Source organism: Idiotropiscis lumnitzeri, chromosome 6, assembly GCF_059441095.1.
Source record: "Idiotropiscis lumnitzeri isolate Australia: NSW breed Sydney's pygmy pipehorse chromosome 6, RoL_Ilum_1.0, whole genome shotgun sequence".
NCBI classification, from domain to species: Eukaryota; Metazoa; Chordata; class Actinopteri; order Syngnathiformes; family Syngnathidae; genus Idiotropiscis; species Idiotropiscis lumnitzeri.
Window position 1 is genome coordinate 12,805,692 of NC_142396.1, and position 21,220 is coordinate 12,826,911.

At 39.6% G+C, this 21,220-nt stretch overlaps 1 protein-coding gene across 1 annotated transcript in view; it reads left to right on the forward strand.

The window, feature by feature from the left end:
- The window catches only part of cdh13 (cadherin 13, H-cadherin (heart)), a 241,863-nt gene that overhangs the window by 170,429 nt on the left and 50,214 nt on the right, over window positions 1-21,220 (forward strand). Inside the window, exon 9 of the mRNA XM_088299366.1 lies at window positions 20,134-20,274. Coding sequence (XP_088155492.1) covers window positions 20,134-20,274 — 141 coding nt within the window. The remainder of the gene's footprint in view (window positions 1-20,133; window positions 20,275-21,220) is intronic.

The window sequence follows — 21,220 nt, forward strand, 5'->3', positions numbered from 1 at the left end:
TCTGGTGTAGTGAGCAGACAGTTTGGTGGCGGAAAGTGGTTTAAACTTTACGCCTGCCATAACCAAGTCTAACTATTGGCGCATACAGCCTAACACGATTTTGATCAATTTGATCAGGGCACAGGCAGACGGATTCTGCACTCTAAAGATGTCCTCGTATTTCATTTATAAATATGACAACAGCAGACACCAAACCCTCTGAATCTTTATAGAAGTCAATTTATTGAATTCTTAATTATTATTATCTTCTTTGTTGTATTTTTAAAATCACCCACCAGTATGAGGCACTCAGGGCTGTGTTGGTGCGATCATACTTGCATAAAAAATTGGGATGGAAGGCACTTTACGGATCTGTGATTTTCCCTGGTCAACTTTACATAATCCGCCTGTGGAGGTCTGCCGGTAGTTCCTTATAAAAGCACATTTTGCCCTATTTTCATACCCAGCACAGGTCTAGCTCAAAGCACGGTCCAACTGTGTGCATGGGTGGAGTTCTCTTTCTTTTGGTATTTTGCTAACCTTTGAAGAGGTCGAATTATGCATAATGCGGCGTTTGTGCCGTTGCGAGCAGTTGTGCGATGGAACGTACCTGACTTGCTTACTGGCTCCACTCATTCCCTGAGCAGGACTCGCTGGAGAACAAGCATGAGATTGGTCAACACAGAGTATATTTTAGAAGGAACTGCAAGAAAATCTGCAATTGGTGATGATGCAATGTTGGCCACTGAAGTGGGCACTTGGAGAACGTCTTCCAAAACCGATCGTGCGTCTGTGTGAGACAAACTGATATATTAGTCCAATGTTGATATTATGTCTTCTCCATAATGGATTTTTCAAGAATTCTAGTTCCCAAGGGAAAACACATTGATGGCCAATGTGTTCCAAAATTCTTTGAAAATTGCTCATTTGGTGACTACTGAAAAAAAGAAACGGTTTTTGGTTCACAAATTCTGGGTAAAATACTTATGGATATGACGACTAAACCATTTTCATGCTACATGGTGAAAAATTGTCAAGTATATATTTCAGTGCTGCAGAAAAGGAATTTTATAGTAGTGTATAGTTGTAATGAGTCCACATGGGCATTCTGGAAACAAAGACTGTAATTGCATGTGCACAGAGGGCAAGTGAGGAGATTTCCTTGTGTGGGAATGTTGGCGATCCTGTTTACTTAGCCCAGCAAGCTTGTGCAAGGACTTTGGAGGCTCAGTGTGATGAAGTCCCCAGAAACCTCCACTGAAGTATGGCCAACTGGAATCGAGTCAATATTTGACTTTTTTTTTTTTTTACAGTAGCAATCTGAGTATGGGGTGGTCGTGTATGGAAACCTAAGGCCAGCTGTCATGAAGCAGCACCTAGTTCTGTCTGTGACCTGCATGGATCAATGCATGCCTGATAATTCCTGTGGCCTCTGGGCTGCAAAGATAAGAGCAACCTGACAGGGAAGAAAGAAGCAAAGTCACTCACAAACTCAGCATGTCAAGATTGTTGATTGTACTGGGCAGACATACACACACATGCACACACACTAGTGTACCCAAATGATTTAAACAACTATGGTACCAGTACCTGTAGTCAGTTTCCCTTCTGAGCCTGGCTGAGCTGATAGTTTTCTCGTGATGTCATGCAGCACCATGTTGGAGGTTGATATATTAACTTGTCCATGAGTTTATTGAGTTTGAACAGAGAAATCCTCTGATTTCAAACGCCAGTATGGACCAACACATAATGATCATGCGATTGATATATCATCGGCCAATCATAATTGCCCAAGACTTATTTCACTGTTTTTGGCAAACAAGAGCACAATTTTAACAACAAACACACATGGGTATTTTTTTTAATTGAAACTTCAACCAGATGGGTGAACAAGAAAGCAAAAGGAAATGACCAAATAGAAATTAATAAGTGGATTACAATACTAACAAAACATTTTAACAGGTGACCAGTAACAATCGAAATACATTTTTAAAGTAACCCTCTCAACCGTGCTCTTTTGAGAGATTTATTAGATGTACAGAAGGTCCTCTGTTTATGCTGGATTTCCTTATTTTGGAGTCTGTGTCTAGCAACAACCTACATAATACATAATTACATTGAGTGTTTCCAGGAAACTGTGCGTCATTGTGCTGCACAATGACGTATTCTCATGCTGAAAGCTGTTCCCGACGTCATAGTGTCAATTTTGGGGTTTGTCGGAAAACGCTGATCCTTTGTAATGCAAAACTGAAACTGACAATCCTTGTCATGCATGTCTGAATGTATTTTACTAATGTAGGAGGAGGGTGCATGCCTTCAATCGTAAAACACAGCTGCTTAATTTAAATGTCAAGGATTATTGAGATTTGACACAATCCCATTCCAAACGTTGTCTTTGTGGGTAATATGATTGCCCGATTGTATGCCGCCAAATCCTTTTTTTACAACCTTATTATACACTTGTAAAAACAATATTGTGGGTTAGTGTGTGTAATGTCATGTAATATTGAGCTGTCAGAGCCATATGGTGAATTGTAATGTGCAGCAATAACTGCTTTGACTCATGCTCAAATGTCAGGTGCCTTGCTTCAATAGGTCTTGCAAATAGATCCATACGGTCAATATACTACAAGCCTTTGTGTGAAATTGGCTTTTAATGCACATCACAGAGAGAACAAGTGGCAATTAATGTTTGATTCAAATGAAGGTCAATTGTTAACAAGAACATAAACAGATTGGATTGATGGACAATATTTGAAATGCTGCTTCATGCTAATCTCTTTGAGGCATTTGCAGCTTGACTTTTCCGACAGCTAAACCACACCCATGCAGTACCTGCCACTTTTTATAGGACTGGTCAATTATATTGTTATTGAATTTTAATTACAGGGTTAATGAGTCATCACATCTCTATGGGGATTCAGACAATTTACATATACAATTAGATTATTAGGATTTTTAGTACGCATTTAAATAAACCAAGAGAAAGAATATCAAACAGTGCCAATCATTTCCACTGATGGGTCGAGCTCACATTTCCATATTCTTTCTATCCCGCATCTTGACTTAAAAGAGTGAAACTTTGCGGCGGAAGCTCTATAAAGTTGCGCGGGATTCTGAATATTGATGGGTCAGATTAGCAGTGGATGTTGAGAATCAATCCAGTTGAAGAATGAGTATGTCTGAGCTAGTGGGGTGGCCAAGCTTTTTATGCTGCTCCTCAGAGACCACACATGAGAAGCTTTCTTAAAAGATACTTTTCAACATTTGCATTCCCTCTCTGGCCTGCAGCATATGGTGATGAACCCCAAGAACTGCTCTAATTTGCATTTTCGGAGCCACAAACATACTCTTGACCAGTGGCAGCACCGGGCTGTTTTATTCGGGGCTAGAGCCCAGATGTTTTGGAATTAGCCCGGAATATACAGGGGAGGAGGATAAAAAATAAAATAAAATAAATGAAGTCCTCAGGTTACGAGGTACTTGACCTGCGATGTTTCGACTTTACGACGGCCGTGCCTCCTCCGACATTTTAGGTTCACGCTACAGGAAAATGCAACCCAGATCAGATTTTTTTGGGCCCATATGCGACCTGTATCTAGTTAATTTTATTATTTTTTTATTTTTCAGGAGAGTCTGAGTGGCTTTTTTTCAAATCCAACTTTTTCAAAGCCACTTTCATATGTGGTCCTAGATTGGATACTTATGGGATTTTTTGTGGAATATAACCGCCGTGTGGTTGGAGTGAGAGTGCTGGCAGCTGGGCGATCGAATCTGAAGTTGTTTTGGCTATTAGTATTGACTTTATATTTTACTTTAATTCAATCGCACTTGAAACATGAAGCGGTTAGCACACCTGCAACACTGGTGAGGATAAGCGGCTTAGATAATGGATGGATGGATGAAACATGAAGCATAAAGTGGACATTCATGATGATAGTAATAATTCAGCTACATTTTTTTTTTACCCACGACAATGATGTGACGTCTCCATGAAATGAGATTGAAAAGTCTTGCCTCATCATTACCGCCAAATAATGTATGACCACCTGCTATCGAATCGCTCTTCTGCAGAAATGCCCCGACACACTGGACCACGAGTGTGTGACGTAGTCTCTTCGACACATGTGTCAGTAGACATTGACAATGGTCAATGAACCAACAAGACTGAAAGGAAGCAAGGAACTAAATGCATGCAAATTGACAAGACAACAAGAAACACCTGGATAAGACACGAGGGTTGGATGGAGCCAATTGGTCAACACTATGGAGGAGTTAAACGAACACCGGTGGAAAAAATAACCATGACAAGACAAGGGAAAAAAACATAAAACTAAATTCCAAAACCAAAAACAAACACAGACCATGACAGAATCAGATTGTGCTCATTTGGTAATAAACAAATGCATCAGATTAAAATCACAATTATTGTGTTTTTTTTCTTCAACTTTCCTTCCTTGGGTCATTGCAAAGATTGCTAAATATTGGTGGCAAAATGCTTGAGAATACTTCAGTTGATGCTCAATAAACAAAGTTTACTTCAAATCGTATTACCCGTCAAGGCCCTACACATCAAAAGACACTATGAACGACTGTAATCCGGCATTCTTACGTCAATGTTCATTCATATATACTAACATTCTTTATATAAAATACGTTAAAAAAGAAGTTATTTAAATGGACTTATATCTTCATCAATTCATAATTTGTGTTTTTTTTTTAAACCGTCTGAATGGTGAAATCCTGAACGTGTAAAGCCCAAAATTGACTTTCTGCACTTCTAGCGAATCACAACGAACCAGCAGACGCTTGCTAAGATCAAAGGAGTGAAATTCATTTGATGCTGAAATGTGTGCATCCTTCACCGCCATTCTTGCAAATGCAATGTCTTGAAGGTATTTCTTTAATGCCGTTTCCAGCATCCACTTGTACTAAACGATGAACTGATTAAATGCCGGTTCAAGGCTCCTTCGACCTCTCGAATGTCACCTCCTCATTAACCTGACACGCCTGAGGAGAATTTCATTCCATCTGGCGCAGACATTCACCTAGATCCAAGGATGAACTGATTGGCGGTCAACATCCCTGTGACCTTACAAAACATGTTGTTGACCATCACCAATATTGAAACTCTGATGAGGACGAAATCCATCTCGTAAATTTCTAATAGGATAAAATGAGAAACTGATGTTTTATATGTTGTAAAGGTTAGAGGGCAACTTTACTCTTACCTCAGAACATACTGTTAAACCCTTGAATCAATGCCAACACACTGGAACATGAGAGCCAAGTGTCACTATGACACTATGTGTGTGTGTGAGAAATCAAATCATCCATGTTCAGCATACCTATGCTAATAAAGTGACATATTTCTTCCATTTAGTCATGGAAGTCATCTATTCATTCTACCAAAACTTCACATTTCCCCATTTCCTATTAAAAATATGTTGTGCATGTGTAATAACTTTTTTTACCATATTTGGTCAACTGGAATTAACCACTGAGCAAAGATAATAACAGGTAATACACATGTACTTCGTTGAGTTGAGTGACACCCCGTGGTTTTCCGTACCATGAATTTTCATGTGTTTGTGTGCAAATAGAGTGGATTGAGAAACCCTCATTAGTATGCATGAGCCCCATTAAATATTCACTCATCAACTCTACATTTTATTTGGATTCCCATTACAGTGGTACAAATCACTGGTAATGAACTGTGCTGACTTTTTTTCCGCAGTAGCCTAATAGGCAAAGCCGTACCAGTTTGAACAGGAATGAAAGCTTTGTCCAGTTTGCCATCATCTTACAGCAAGCTGTTCGTTTAGGAAAAACATGTAGAGCTGAAAATATAGTACATGATCAAATGTTTTTCTTCTGAAATATCCTCAATTAATTATATCATCATTGGTGGCTAATTTTTATTTCCCACATTTTGTGTTTACATAGTACTGAAATATAAATAAACAGTATATGAACATAAACTTAACAAAAGCCAAAGCACAAGCTTAGCATTATGTAACTTCACTTTCTTTGGCAAAGTTTACTAGTTCTGGACCATGTTCCCCAGTAAACATGTCTTAAAGGAGACATATTAAGCCATTTCCCCCACAAATTAAAACATCCCCCATGTGTCTTCAAAAACGTGTGAGCAACAACATGCATCTCTTTGCATTACCATGACTACCACTGAGCTGAAATCCTGTGAGAATGTATGAAAGATGTTTGCCCGAGAAAGTGCAGCAGCCCAATATTTTTGGACTCAGACAAAAAGGACTTTTCTGAAAAAGTTTGTGTCATGGAATGTAACAGGATGTTATTGAAAAGTGAGTTATGAACGTTATGCTGTGTTGTACCTGTATGGTGGCAAGTGATTTTTTTTCTCAGTTTTGGCGATACTGGTGCCTGCTGCCTTTTAACATTATATTGTATTTCCATGCTTGTCACCAGCATACTGTGATAATGCAACACTAATTTGTGCATGCAACAGTAGAGCAGTTCTTCCTAGGTTTTGGCTTTGACATGATGGTGCTTTTCCTTCTTCTTTTATGCAGCCATTGCTTGCAAAAAATAAAAAATGGGAGTAGATTCCCGCTCACAAGCAACACTAATGAGGACACACTGTATATAAAATGGATGGATGGATAATTTTCTTCAACTTTGTGGGGTGGTCGCACATTTGACCAGCCAGAAGCACCTAAACTTGTTTGCAGCAAACCATACAATCAGTATGCTTTACTTGGATTGTGGTCAAGGGGGGCAGTGCATTACAAACAATCCTTGTTGCACCATCCTGATATTTTTAATTGCATTTAATACTAATGGACATGTTTAGGATTGTCGGGCCTTGGCGATATTGGTGCTCAAACGTTTGTTTTTCTAGTTACAGTATTACATTTACTTTACGATACTATACTATATAAAAATGTTCCTAATTAAGTGGCCAGTAAGTGTAGTGTATTAATAATCTGTCATTCTATCTATTCTCTTTTGGTACGCTTCGTTTTTACAAAAAGAAAACACCACCCTTAGAGAAATGTGTGGGGAAATAGACTCCACACCCGGCCGGGTTTGTGTCTTCATTCTTCCCTTATCAGTGTTTCAGAAGTTTTTACATGCGGAAAACAACAACAGAATACAAAGTCCCTTGATAGCGAGCTACACAAGCTTCTCTCATTTGTGATGCAAGTGCAAGATAATTCCACATACATTATTTCCGCAGTAGTTTGATGCATGTTTAGAAGAGAACAAAGAAAACCATCGTCCTACTGTTAGGAGAGAATTTTTTCAAAATGAATTGGTTTGTTGATGTCACAAATTGGAGATGTTGAATCGTTTTGATTCGCTTCCTTGACATGTAAATTTAAGCAAACAAACACAAACAGTCACTGCTGATATGTGACTCAAGTAGATTATTTATATAAATTTCTGCCATAGATTAGCAACATTTTCGTTTGTCTTGAAAAAAAATTGTAAAAAATAAATAAATAAATAAAAATAAAGATTGGTCTTTTACTCTATTCTGGATACAATACGGTCCCATTATGACCGATACAGAACATTTGGATATGAACTAATATATTGCTTTTATTTCTTATTTTACCATTTTGACCATTATTTATTTACAACATGGATCAATGGTAATTTTTTTAATGCTCTTTCAAATAACCAACTAATTGTTTCAAATGATTCAATCGATGCACAACAATCAAGTGCACTTTGTCAATCTGTAGTGTTGGCGTACGGGGAATTGGAGTGTTGTACTGCGTGTGAGGTATTATAAGGTGCAGCCAAATGGGTGTCAGGAAGGTCCAGATGGCTTTTTAAAAGGGAGCACGGGTGCGACTGATTAACAAAGGATCAGGCTGCTGCTGCAGCTCTCCATTATGTTTTATTATTAAAGTGGAACCTTACCATTACTGAGAAAAATGTCCCCCCCCCCCACTGAATCTGGGGAAATCTCATAGTTTCCTGTTCATGGCTATGATTATTGCAACCTGTATTTAAGAGAACTGGGGTTATTTAAAGTTCTTGTTCTTTGCCTCTCCAGTAATTTGTTTTTGTGTTTGGATCATTTCCAAGAAAAGTAAACATTCATTAATTTAGGCTCGGTGGGGAAACAGCCTTGGCCTATGAGGAAAGGAAATGTTGCTATTGCTCTCACTACTTGTAGCAGATCTTTCATTCGGTTTTTGATAGATGTATATACTATGTAAAACTACTGAAGTAACTTAGTTTTAATGTGTATTTTATTTATTATGGATTTTTTTTAATCATCTTAACCTCATTTACTGCTGATGTAACTGTTAGAAGTCTGAATTGGTGAGAATTGTAATCCTAAAACATCCCCGTTTCAAGGTCAAGGCATTCGCAGATTAAGAGGCTTTAATTTTTTGTGAAGTGTATGATGCTACGTTGACTAAGGCTCAAAGTATTATTATTATTAAAGGGTATATTGTAATTACAAGAGCTATAATTGCATGTTTCCAGAAGATTTTTTTATGCTCTTCACTTGTGAGAATTTTACGTTTGTAAGAACAGCTGAAAAAAAAAAGCAAGAGGAGAATAAAAACAAATAACCTATGAAATGAAAAGTGCACAATATAGTACCCCTAATTAGCACATCTGTTGAGGCCTCATCTCATACAATTGATTTAATCTTACTCAAAACACCCCATCAGAAACTGTATCTTTCACAGATGTTTGAAGGTAAAGGAAAGCCCACCTATATACAGTGTGCAGTATAGCAATTGCGAGTGGTGACTTTCACACCCGGCCTTCAGCAGGGATTTAACTGAACTAGCTCACTTATTAATAAGACTGTCGTGTCGCAAAATAATATACACTATGATATATACAAAGAAGTGACAGAGGCATTTCACTTATTCGAGGATGAAAACCATTTCTACGAAAGCAGGAAACACAATTACTTTTATCTCCCAATGCATCCCCTTCAAACAACTGCAAACATCTACCCCTAATATATCGCAGTGCAAAATCAATATGTACGTAATATATGACCATAACATGAAAAATAAATAAATAAAATACATCCTACTGATCAGAGATGCTGATTCAGACCTCCTTTCTTTGCTCCTTGCTTCTGTGTCAGATAGCTGTGGAGCTCATTCATGCTGCTCTGAGAAAGCCAGGCAGCATTAGTGTTAGTTGAACAATACTCACACGTGTTCTGCTTTTTTTTTTATGAAAAAAAATAATTCTGAATCTTTCTTACACAGTCCTTTCCTCTAAATCCATTTTTGGTACGCATATTTAGCTCAACCAATCAGAGGGGTAAACATTCCAGACTATTAGCTGAGCCTCACACTGAGCCGTCACGAAAATGTCGATTGATCAATCTAAAATCTGTTGTTAAAACGAAGAAACAGCCATTTCAGCGATATGCTTGTGCTTGACATCATCACACATAATTCTGAAGGCCTTGGGCAGATTTCTTTTACATGGCAACAATGCAACAGCAAACTAAAATATGACTGGACAAAACCATTGACATACTGTACGCTTTTGAAGTATGGAAGGTGGATGGATGGATGAAAGTATATGACTGTATACATGGTTAAAAAGTTTGGGGTTATGTAAAGTCGTTTTAAAAAAAAAAAAAACAACAACTCTGTTTTCCCCATGGAGATTAAATAATTAGAATCACAGTCGAGACACTGTTAATGGGTTGAAAATAAAGTCAATTCTTACTGACTGTTCTTAGCACAATGCAAAAGTATTCACCCCCTTGACTTTTTACCCATTTTGTTAGATTCACACAACTTTCAAAGTCAGTGCTTTGTAAAGCAACCTTTAGTGAGAATCACAGCTGCAAGTCCTTTTTGATAAGTCTTTTATAATCTTGCCAGGGTTTTTTCCCCCAACTTTAAAGGGAAAACTGTTGCAGTTTGATCATCACTAGGTTTTTCCCTAGACTCGGACCAGTTTCCAAGTGACTGCTGTTGAAAAGCATCTCCACACCATGATGCTGTTACCACCTTGATCCACTGTAAGGATGGTGTTCTTGAGTGATGAGATTTGTTTTTGTGCACGAGACAGTACTCTGTCATGCCCAGTGCAAGTCTAAGGACAAGTGCGGTCCAAATCTATTGTAACTAAATATGTTGATGTATGCGCTGATGCACACAACAGGCGCAGCTTGGCAGATTTGAAAAAAAAAGCCTTCATGCCGTCTTGTTTCACTGACAATAAAAGGAGCACATCTCATTCCCTTTAAATGTGGCATGCAAGAAGTGCAGTTATCGTCCTTGACATGGCGTAAGAAGAAACTGATTTGCTCTACTCCGGCGGCAGATCAAGCATGCAAACTGCGTTCATAAGGAAGGAGCTGACTTCCATTGGCGAATTAAGTAAAGTTGGGGTATCACTGATCTGCGTTGATAAGTGGGCACTTGCAGACTGCCACCCCACATTTCAGGTTGCATCTGATTTGTCAAAGTTCGATTAAAGCATACAATTACATATTCATTTATTGCACGTTTTTTGCATTCTGTTTAAAGTTTAAGTTTAAATGATGCTTCCTAGGTATGGGTAGAAAATACAAATCTTTATCAATATTTGTGTCAGCATATACTAGTCAGTATCCCCTCCTAAAATCTGCATATTCCTCTTATTGGGCCCCCGTGCAGTTAAGGAGAACCAATCAAATTAATCCGGTGACGGATCAATTAATCCTAATTGGTCGGTGATGAGGACTGTTTGGGAGCAGTAGTCCATCGGGATGGCTTGGTCACCTCCACTCCCAATTGAAGGCCACCCTTGTTTGATGCGCTCTAATCTAATTAACACTTTAACAGCAACACCTGGGCTCGTCTGCGTGTATGCTTCCCAGATGGGCCTTTAATGGTTCTGATGGTGGCAGGAGCATGATGATGATTGCACTTAGCCAAAACACTCACACTCAGTGACTCACATGATGAGCACACTCAATCAAACATGTGCACCAACTATGTGTTCCACATTGAGTGTGGAGGTATGTGGTAATGGAGAACTATTTCAGTTCTCAATATACATAACTGCCCACTAAATGAAGTGATTAGCCTGTGCTCTGATGGTGCACCTGATTAGATTAGCCACGCTTGTGCTTCCTGCTCCAACTCACTGCAACCTTAAACCCAACCTTGACCCCAATTAGCCTCACACTCATCATAAAGCGCTGAGGGACACCAATGCTCCTGCATCTTATCATCCCACCACTAATTGAGTGGGATAGGTGTGGTAAATGCGGCAAAGTTTATATATTGTAAGCTATTTTGAAACCCACAAAAATTAAGGACATCTATTCTTGTCAAGTGAGGCTCTTCACATTCAACAGATACTTTAAAGGTACCCTACCTATATTTTGTAATGTGTGTGTGTGTGTGTGTGTGTACATATATATATATATATATATATATATATATATATATTGAATGCACCATTTGTGTGACCTAAATAAATTGATTGGACATGAAACAATATTTGACACGATGTAGGTCCACTCTCTGAATTTGCATGTCGTTTAATTCCAATGTGAAGAACTAAGCCAGCCTCTTCAACCTAAAAATAACATAGAGCATTACCAATGAAGTGAAATATGCCAAAGCCTCTACACAACTGTCAGACGACAATCAATAGTTAAGCTGTGATCATGACAACTCAAAGCCTAAGGCATTGACGTACGACAGCAGTTAAGATTTCAACTTCACTTTCAAAAGAGCGAAGATGGGTAAAAGCAAAGTGAAGCCATTGTTTTCCACTCGGATTTATTCAAAGTGAAAGACAGCACAAAAGTGTGCTTTTGTCACTCGTGTAACCTGCTCACAGAGGAATGGATGCAACATACAGCATGATTGTCATGCCTATCTATCAGGAGAAACATTCAACTTAAATGTGCACAGTAGCAACATCCTATCAAAATAAATTAGTAACTTTATTAACATATGACAGGGGTTTTGTCCATTTACATCATAAACAAGACCTATTAAACTTTACATTCGCTTTATTTTTTTCTTTCAGAAATTAGCCAGTCTTATGCCCTCATCCTGCCACACATACATTGGGTACAAAGTGACTGCTGATGTGAAGCACACATCAACCCCTACAACAGGTGTGGGCAACCTACAGCACGGGGGCCACATAAGGCCCGTTAAACGTTTTAATCCGGCCCGGCGAGTTTGAAAAAATTTAAATGAATAAACTTTGTTAATGTTTTGTTTTCAAAATACTGTGTTTTTTCAAAGACATATATGTTGTTGTAATGCTTTTGTTCACTTTCATTTAAAATTTTTTTTTTTTTTCTCCAATGAGGTGAGGTTACCAAAACACTCCATCCATCTGCTTCTGGTCCGGCCTCTCTGTCAAATTTTCGAACCCATTGTGGCCCGCCAATCAAAAACTTTGCCCATCCCTGCCCTACAAGGCCAGTATGGATTGTATTTTCCGTCAAGGAAGTAGCACCAAGACGTTGATTAGACTTAGCAATTACTGTGTAGATGCAGTGGACACTTGGTCAAACACAAAAATGCCTGCCAGTCTGTGCCAGTTATTAGAAGCAAACGCTGTTCGCTAACACTAACCTGTACTTCCCAAACTGACGCTTACCTTTTGGTTTTACATGGGCACGACTCCAGCCTCCCTAAAAGGGTTCATCAATGTTTTTGAAATGGAGAGTTGCTTTTTGATTCATTGCAAGGGGCTACTAATGTGGACCTAGGGTGCTACGTGGTCCCTGTGAGCACCATGTGGTTGACCCCTGAGGTACAGTAAAGAATTGACTTGTTTTTTTTAATTATATGCTGCACTGTGGAGACCCAAGTATGTGTTCAATATTAATTAAAAGTCATTCCCAGGACTCAAACAGACATAGAGCAGACTAAGTAGCATCAAAATAAAATTAAACTCAGGGAATCAATCAATCAAAACAGTTATGCGTTGTTTTTTGGGGTCCCCATTCAAACTTTGGGAAAAGTTGGCAGACCCCAGTGTTATGTAAGAAAGCGTGTTCATTTCTTCTTTAGTTTATTTTACAAATACTGTGAGAACGGTATACATTATTAAGCATGCGTAGTCCATGAACTGGGGCACCTACTGGCATTAAAATGAAAAAGAATATGGAGGTCTATATCTGAACCATCTTTTTCCTGTTTTCGTTCATTTTTTAATACTTTGTAATTAAGTATGGATCAACTGGAATTTTGTTTGTTTGTGGAGCTTTTATTGCACACGTTTCTTTAAACTTGCTGTCATGAAGCCAAAGGGGAAACGGCAAGTCTATACCATATGTTTAAAAAAAAAAGAATGAAGCTGTAATTGTAGGAGAAGAAAGAAAATAAAGAACCCACTTTAGAATACTTTGAGCATCACCTTGGGAGGTTGAGGTTGGGGATTGAGGCCTCTCTTCCATGATTTAAAAAAAAACTCTGTTTTGCAGAGTTGCTCTCTAGCTGAACTTTTTGAACTATTGTGTTCCTTTCATATAACAGGAATTGAGTTGCTCCCACTGTAGTTAGACACATTTGGCCACACGCACGCCGAGCATTCATTACCTTTCGGACCTTCCTCGAGGTATGTGGCCCCCCTTACTGTGAGTGTGGCAGCCCGCCAGGTGGATGACCGGGGCCCCTGCCCCATTGGCCCCCTTCTCTGCATGCCCCCTTTATCCACCCGTTTTCTTGTGCTTTATGAGCCCATCACATATTTATGCACCTTTAGCTGAACGCTTAGATACACTAGGAGTACCAGTGTTTTTCACCAGCTTTGGTATTTCAGGGTCGCCTTGACGAATGACCCATCAATGGGAGTTCTAGTGTGAACACTAAACAACAATAAATAAATCAATACGTTAAGACCACCAGTCTGTCTATTCTTGTTCTGTGCAATTATGGTTGACAATGCCATAGCAAGAAGTGATTCAAAAGCGCTAATGTTACTGTTAGCTACCTGCTCTTCACTTGTGTGTGTCATCAGCACCTGGTGTGACTGTGAGTGGGAATGCTTGTTCGCCTTTGTGTGCCTTGCAATTGGCTGGCAACCAGTTTTGCCCGGAGAAAACGTACATATAATCTGTCTACGTTGAGAGACAACTGACATCGAGAAAGTGCGAAAAGGCTGGAGGAGCATATCCGTACTGCATGTTTATGTGGTGTCTCAGGTGATATCGCAGCATACTGTGCGCACTTCACAGTGGTGATCTGTGATCACCCTCACTCATTTTCTTCTTGTCCTTTTCCTAAGGATCTACAATCCCTGCCTTTCTTGTCCACACTCATTGTTTTGTGTCTGTGAGCAGCCCTCACTTTGATGAAATCCTTTTCAAGGCTGACTGTGATAGTCGAAAATGTCATTCTCCGATCATAAGTCTCTGTAACAAGGCTTGCATATCATATGGGGTGCGCCACTTCATTTTCTCAACTACTTCCAATAACAGAATTGCTTACTAAATCACTTGTGCCATAGAATTTTGTATCAAACTTGGTTTTATCAAATGTCATACAGTCGAAGGGATTGCTATTTTTAATCACAGTGCTTCAGGGATTGGCGTTTCATTTCTATCTTTTGACTAACAAAAACGGGCTTGTATTAAAACAATTGGTTCTGATATTAGATGCACCTTTTAGGCAGATTAGTTCGCTACATGCCTGTTTGTCTGTTTGTTCATATGGTCTAATCAGGAGTTTGGCAAAATCCTAAAGGAGCTGAAGCAAAAAGTTTCAATCAACACTTAGCCAATATTTGGCTTTCACTTGGAGAGGCAATTCCCTCTTGCTCTAACTCCAGCACTGACGAGACGAAAACATCTTTTCTAAGCCAAGAACTGGCTCAGACGTTATAATTGAGTTGAGACTTGTGAAAGTCTCATTAAGACATTGTCAAGCTCTAGAAGAGACCACACGCAGTGTGTTGAGACACCACAGAGACAGCAACCTTCCCAGAGCCCAGCTCTCCTCCATCTGGAGGGCAAAAGTTTATGTCTGTGTACAAGTACTGTATATTTTTGTGCGTGTGTTTTCATGAAGTGTGCATTGGATTCACAGGTCTGTAGCGCACCATCTGCTTTCACAGCATTTGGTCAATCATCAGCTTCTGAGGTTCACTGCTGTCATTATGTGTGACAAAATATTGAGGAATGAAGAACAACTCTTTATTGTCTCAACCTTTCTCCCAGCTCCCCTGGAGCTCCTACTTTAATGGATACAGTTTAGGAGATACCATAAGCCTTGGGGCTTGAATTGTGTCTCTACATAAAATTTCCAAGGCAGTTAAATCTGTTCAAGGAGTGTTTCTTCCGTTTTAGGTCATTTAAAATACTGTAGACGTATGATCTATTGCATTATGTATTGGAACTTGAAATGCATGCAAAAATGTACGTGGGGCGGATAGATCACGCTTTTTTTTTTTTTTATTCAAATATAATGCGAAATTGGCTTTGACGATCAAGATGACCCTTATCTAAAAAGAGCCACTTGAACTCATATTGAACTCTAGTTTCATACACAGTGCATGCGAGCCACATCTTGATTTTCATGCCACTGCAAGCTTCGTTTCGCATGTTTGGGAATTTGACAGACTGCACTGCTGGACGTTCTGTAGGATGAAGGACGTTTTCTTTTACAGGCTCCCGGCACACCCCACAGTTTGGTGGCTGAAAGTTGACTAACCTTTAGACCAGCAGGAGCCAGAAGCTCAATCCTCCTTGGGTGAGAGGTGGCGTACATGCTGAATGCCAGCCAATTGCAGCTTCTGTAATATAACAAAATTAATTTGTTTTTTTATTTGTATTTGTCTCGCCAGACTTCCACAGAGTAATTTATTCTTGGGTCTCTGAAACACATAAACAAAAAATGCCAGAAAAAATGGTTGAAGATACCCTTTACTTTATGTGATATCCCTATGGCTTTGAACAATTTTGATGTGACATGGTTGTCAACAGGAAAAGCACACATTCGAGGAACTTTGATACCTTACAGAGATCACTGACTGAATAATATTGGCCTGCATTCGATCATATTTGACTTAATTTATCCATTCATTCATCCATTACCTGTTCCGCTTCTCCTCAAAAGGATCACGGCCATGCTGGAGCCTATCCCAGCTGACTTCAGACAGTAGGCAGGGTACACCCTGAACTGGCTGCTAGCCAATCGCAGGGCACATAAAGACAAACAACCATGAGCGTTCACGAACACACCAAGGGACAATTTAGAGTGTTCAATCTAAAAAAAAAAACATGCATGTTTTTGGAATGTTGGCTGAGGCCGGAATCAAACCCATGATGCCCACACTGTGAGGTGGGCATGCTAACCAGTCTTCTACCATGCTGCCTGACTTCATTTAGCTCTTCAGATTGTATGCAACATAAGCCATTATTGTGCTTTTCCTCGGATTCTGTCTTTCCAATTTTCTTATAGTATAGTATGAACAATTGTATCCGAGGCCTTTTTAAGGTTGAGGAAGACCCCAACTTATATTGTTTCTTATCATAGCTTTTGATTTGTGTTTTGTCAAATTAATAACTGGCATTCATTTAGTTGACCAGTATGACTTAAATCCACATTGTTGTTAGTCCAAAATGTTAAGGCTTTCAATGAAGTGATTTCATCTTGTAGCAAAGAGTTTTTCCAATTATTTTTGAGACCTGAAAAAGGAGTGAAATTGCCTATAGCTGTGAATTTGAATTGAATTGGTTGTCTTGATATGACCTTGATTCACCAGTCCTGTGTGTGCCATGCCAGCCGGGATAGATCTCCATGACCCTGAACATGACCGGATAAGCAATAGAAACTAATGGATGGAGCGTGACTGTTTCTTTTACAAGAGATCAGAAAAGCAAGCAGAGCTCTGTGATTACTGGCCGATAAATGTTGTCCAAAAGTCATCCTTTTTTTAAAGGCCTCATGAAAAGCGTCACACTATAACTTTAGTTGAAAAATAAAACAAGCAAGAGTTTCCTGTGATTACTTTGAACATATAATAAAGTGTGTTATATCGAGGCCAGATTTTATTTCAAAAGAGTGTTCAATACAGCACTAAATTACACAACAGGTCAAAAAAAAGAAAATTGACACCACAGCCTTCGGGAGAATTTCTTTTTCTATACCCTTGCTGGAAAAAAAATACCAAATGCTATAATTAAACATTTATTTTAACACAACCATTTCAGCGCAAATAAGAAAATTAATCTGATTTAAATCGGAACCAAATAGACTTTACAAACTGTTCCTGGAAAAAAACTCAGCATAGAGCAGCATGGTTTTATTTAGTTTTATTTTCCTTCGCTTTCGGTGTCACCAGCAAGAGCAAAACAGCGCAACAGCAGCTCAACTTGAGGATGACTTTTACGCAGTATTGTGCGACCTAAGATTCTTTGGGAATCTTTGGTTCCAGAATCGTTGGGGCCGTACGAAGGGCCTATTGTTGCCGGGCGAGTGTTGACCGACGACCTTGGAGTTCGGGAGTTCTTCCGCAACAACAACAACAGCAGCAATAGCAAAACAAAACAGCCATGATTGGAACAGCTTTCATTTCCGTCACTAGGCACAGCACAAAAACACAACAAAACCATCCTGGTCTATGCTCTTTTTTTTTTTTCCTTAATTTTTAGCTGGGTTACTGATGTAATATTAATTTGTTCAAGCAATCAAACTGTTAACTTTCATGACAAATGCAAAGGGCAACATTAAAATGTGAATGGGCTTGAACTTGTATAGCGCTGCTCTACCTAAAACACTCAAAGCGCTTCACACTCTTGGGAGCAATTGGGGGTGCAGTATCTTGCTCAAGGACACTTTGACCTTGTCACACTGGCCGGGAAGCAAACCCCCCAACCTCTGAGTTGGGAGACAACCACTGAACCATTCTGCCTCAAAGGCGGTGAAAGGCGCCATTATACCACTGTCACAGTAACTCGTAAAAGCAAGTTAACCATTAGTAATGTAAAACACAAAAACAGTTCCACTTGACCTTTGACAAGTTACTTGTTAGCTTGCTAGCTTGCGCAGCTAACATTGGTATCCAACTTCAGTGCCTCATTTCTTGAGTGATAGAATCTCAGTTCATGGTGATGGTTTCAGCCTCCAGCGTGGCTGCAACATCCTGTTGTTGTGTTAAAAACAAGAAACACTGTCGAGTATATTGTAACAGAACAGAGCCAACCACCTGTTATTTGCTCACTCCACTCAGCATTCTTGTCAGGCATGAATTATGGCAAATAAAGAGATTCTTGTGGATTCATTCCTCTGACTTCACATTTCATTCCTTCACAACATAGGCACAAGCTCGAGAATAAATGTATTTCCGGGAAATCATTTTTATCTCTTCCAACCTATTTTGTGGTGGAATGCAAAAGGATAACACGTCACTTTGAATGTAATCTTAAATTTGTCATTTTATGTTGCCTTCAGTGTTTTGTAGCAATAGTAAAAAAAAAAAACACAATACAGTACAATACAACTTTATTTTATACTGTTCCTTAGTGTACTCTGCGTTTGAGGTTGTACTCTACTGAGGAAAAATATTTCTAGGGTTACGTTCAATAAATCATGATTAACAAATTACAATCCTCAATCCTGTTTTTCTCAAGTACGGTGCATCTAGTAACCAGGATTTCCCCCAGAAAATTTGCTAAGCCGACCGGCTATTTATATAATAGAGATTTAATTTTTGTCAGTGTGCGGTAGTTACATTATTTATTGGTAGGCAAGTCACCAGAGATCTGGGACGGAACAGTCCGTCCTGGACGTACACCCATTTTTGGGAACAGAGAACAAGAATTTTTTTTTTAAAAGGACGGACTAAGCAAAGCCCGAAGTAGGTTTTCGGCCTTTAAGTACCGCATGCATCATATTCAAATATTTGCACTCTGAGCAGAATGAAATCGTCGGGGGGGAGGGGGTTCAGAGGAATAAATGCAAGGAAGCGCTTTAAAAGGACAAAGTGTGAGGACGGAATGGTGACCAGGTAGCCGTCGCCCATCTCGCCAGCTCTGCTTTTGTTAACGTTGCCTCCACCGCAGGAGGCGTGTGCCAGACCCTACAACAATCCACAGAGGTCCCGCATCCGGGATGTTGAAAGTGCGGCAAAAAGTCACAACCGGGCGTCAATTTGTTCTGTAATCCATTGTCGACTACGTTTACACGATTGTAGTGTCCAGCAGTGAAGAGGAAAGGAGACTTTGGCTGTTTGTACATGTACAACCTAGAATAATTTTTAGTTGCCACGTTGGGATATTTGGACTTCTGCGCTCCCAAATTGGGCACATCTTAGAGCCCACCTTAGGTTGGCTGGAGGGAGTGGTAAAGAAAGCATGGCAGCTCATTCGGCTTATACAGCACTGGTGGAAACACAGATCTATATTTGAAGACTATTATGAACACCTTTGTGTCTGTGCTTAGTGTAAAGACAAAAAGTAAGTATTTACTGGTCCAACGACTTCAGAGTATCATCATCGGTAGTGCTTTGAATAATCTAGTCTTTGCAGGATAATGGAGAAGGTTGTTTTACTGGCCACTCAGATTACTGCATCAGCACTTTCTGCAGGAGGAGGATATTTCTTTGCTGGATTAGTGTGGAGGAGTGTGTGTGGACAATTTTTTGATGTAATGGATTCCAACACATAGTGGAAGACTGTATATCATTTTTTTATTGCCATTTTTACAGTGAGTGTTTTTTTTTAACTAGTGTTGTGGGGCTGTAATTCAGGCTTGTACTGCATATTGGAAAACCAATATGAGTCTGTGCCATTTGTGAAATGCAATCTGTTCAGGGTGGAGACGGGTTGAATTGCTATGGTGAGTCTTATCTGAGTGACACGAGCAATGCTTCGTTGTGGCGGTTGACATGGGATATATATATATATATATATATATATATATATATATATATATATATGCACACACACTCCTACACGCACACACATATCTGGAATTTCAGAAAATTGTCTGTTTGATCGTGATGAAGCTCCATGAAGCTGATTCTGAGCTCCACGGACATGTGGGAGACTTGCACTTGGCATGAAAATGCAGCCCACAACCCAGTAGAACATTAAAAAACAGATCATCTCAACAATGTCCTGTTTTGTATTCTAATATTTTAATCTGTAGCTTCCTGATCCACGCTTGCATGTCATATTTCTAATTTATGTCATGCTTTATTTTCCAGACACTGCCAACCACAACGTATGAGCTTGAGATTGTTGCCAAGGACATGGCAGGAAGCGAGGTGGGCCTAACAGGGACAGCCACAGCAACAATTACCATTACAGACAAGAATGACCATGCCCCTGAGTTCACACATCCGCTGGTGAGATACGTCATTTTTGATTCCTTTTTTCAAAAATAACCTCACAATTACTTCCACACTCAATTCACATAACTCCCAGTGGACTGTAGTCCAAGAAGACTACAGCACTGTCACACGACAATTTGTTTATGGTGTAAAGTCATTTATGCTACATTTTGCAACCTTAGACTGCCTTCCTGCACATGTGCACACTTGTTTACACCCACTCAAAGGTATATTTGGAAGACCTTGACCTTCTTGTATGGGGTGGGTGGGGGGAAGTATCCTCAATAAAAGCTCAAGGTAAGGCCAACTAGAATCACCCGAGTCTGCAAATAATGTATTTGACAAATAAGAAGACATTAATTGGGTGCACAGGCAAGATAAGGGAATCATGAGCAAGAGTGGGCGTAAGCATGCACTCTGTCAGTGGTGATTTGTTTAGTCAGCAGTGCCTCAAGGCATTTGCAAAATAGACTACATTTGCCTGACGGTCATAATCTTAAAGTGATGCGTTCGATTTTTTTATTTTATTTTTATAAAGCTTAAAATCAATGCTCATGTTTGCTCCCAATGATGAATGTTTGGATCGCTGCTGCGTGCTGCTCCCTGCGCCCCAAGGTACAGTTGTAGCGCTCATGTTGTGTGGTTGTTAATGGAAACGCCCTTAGATGCAATCTGTTTTTGAGACTTATCACACTTTGGCCAAACCAAACCTCCCTTGAAGCCCCCCTATGATGCATTGTGGTGTCAGGGGCACTTGTAAGGAGCGCAGCTCAGATGTGAAATGTTCCAGCTCAGAGGGCTTAGCAGGGCCGTTCAGAGTGCAACATGTCCATGTCCCAGTTAATGTTGTCATTTCTCACACAAGGAAGAGAGCCGGTTAACAGCATAGAGACATGGGCCTTTTATAAAGCAAGTGTATGAACGTGCTATAAGATCCCTAGATAAATCCTTCCACAATTCC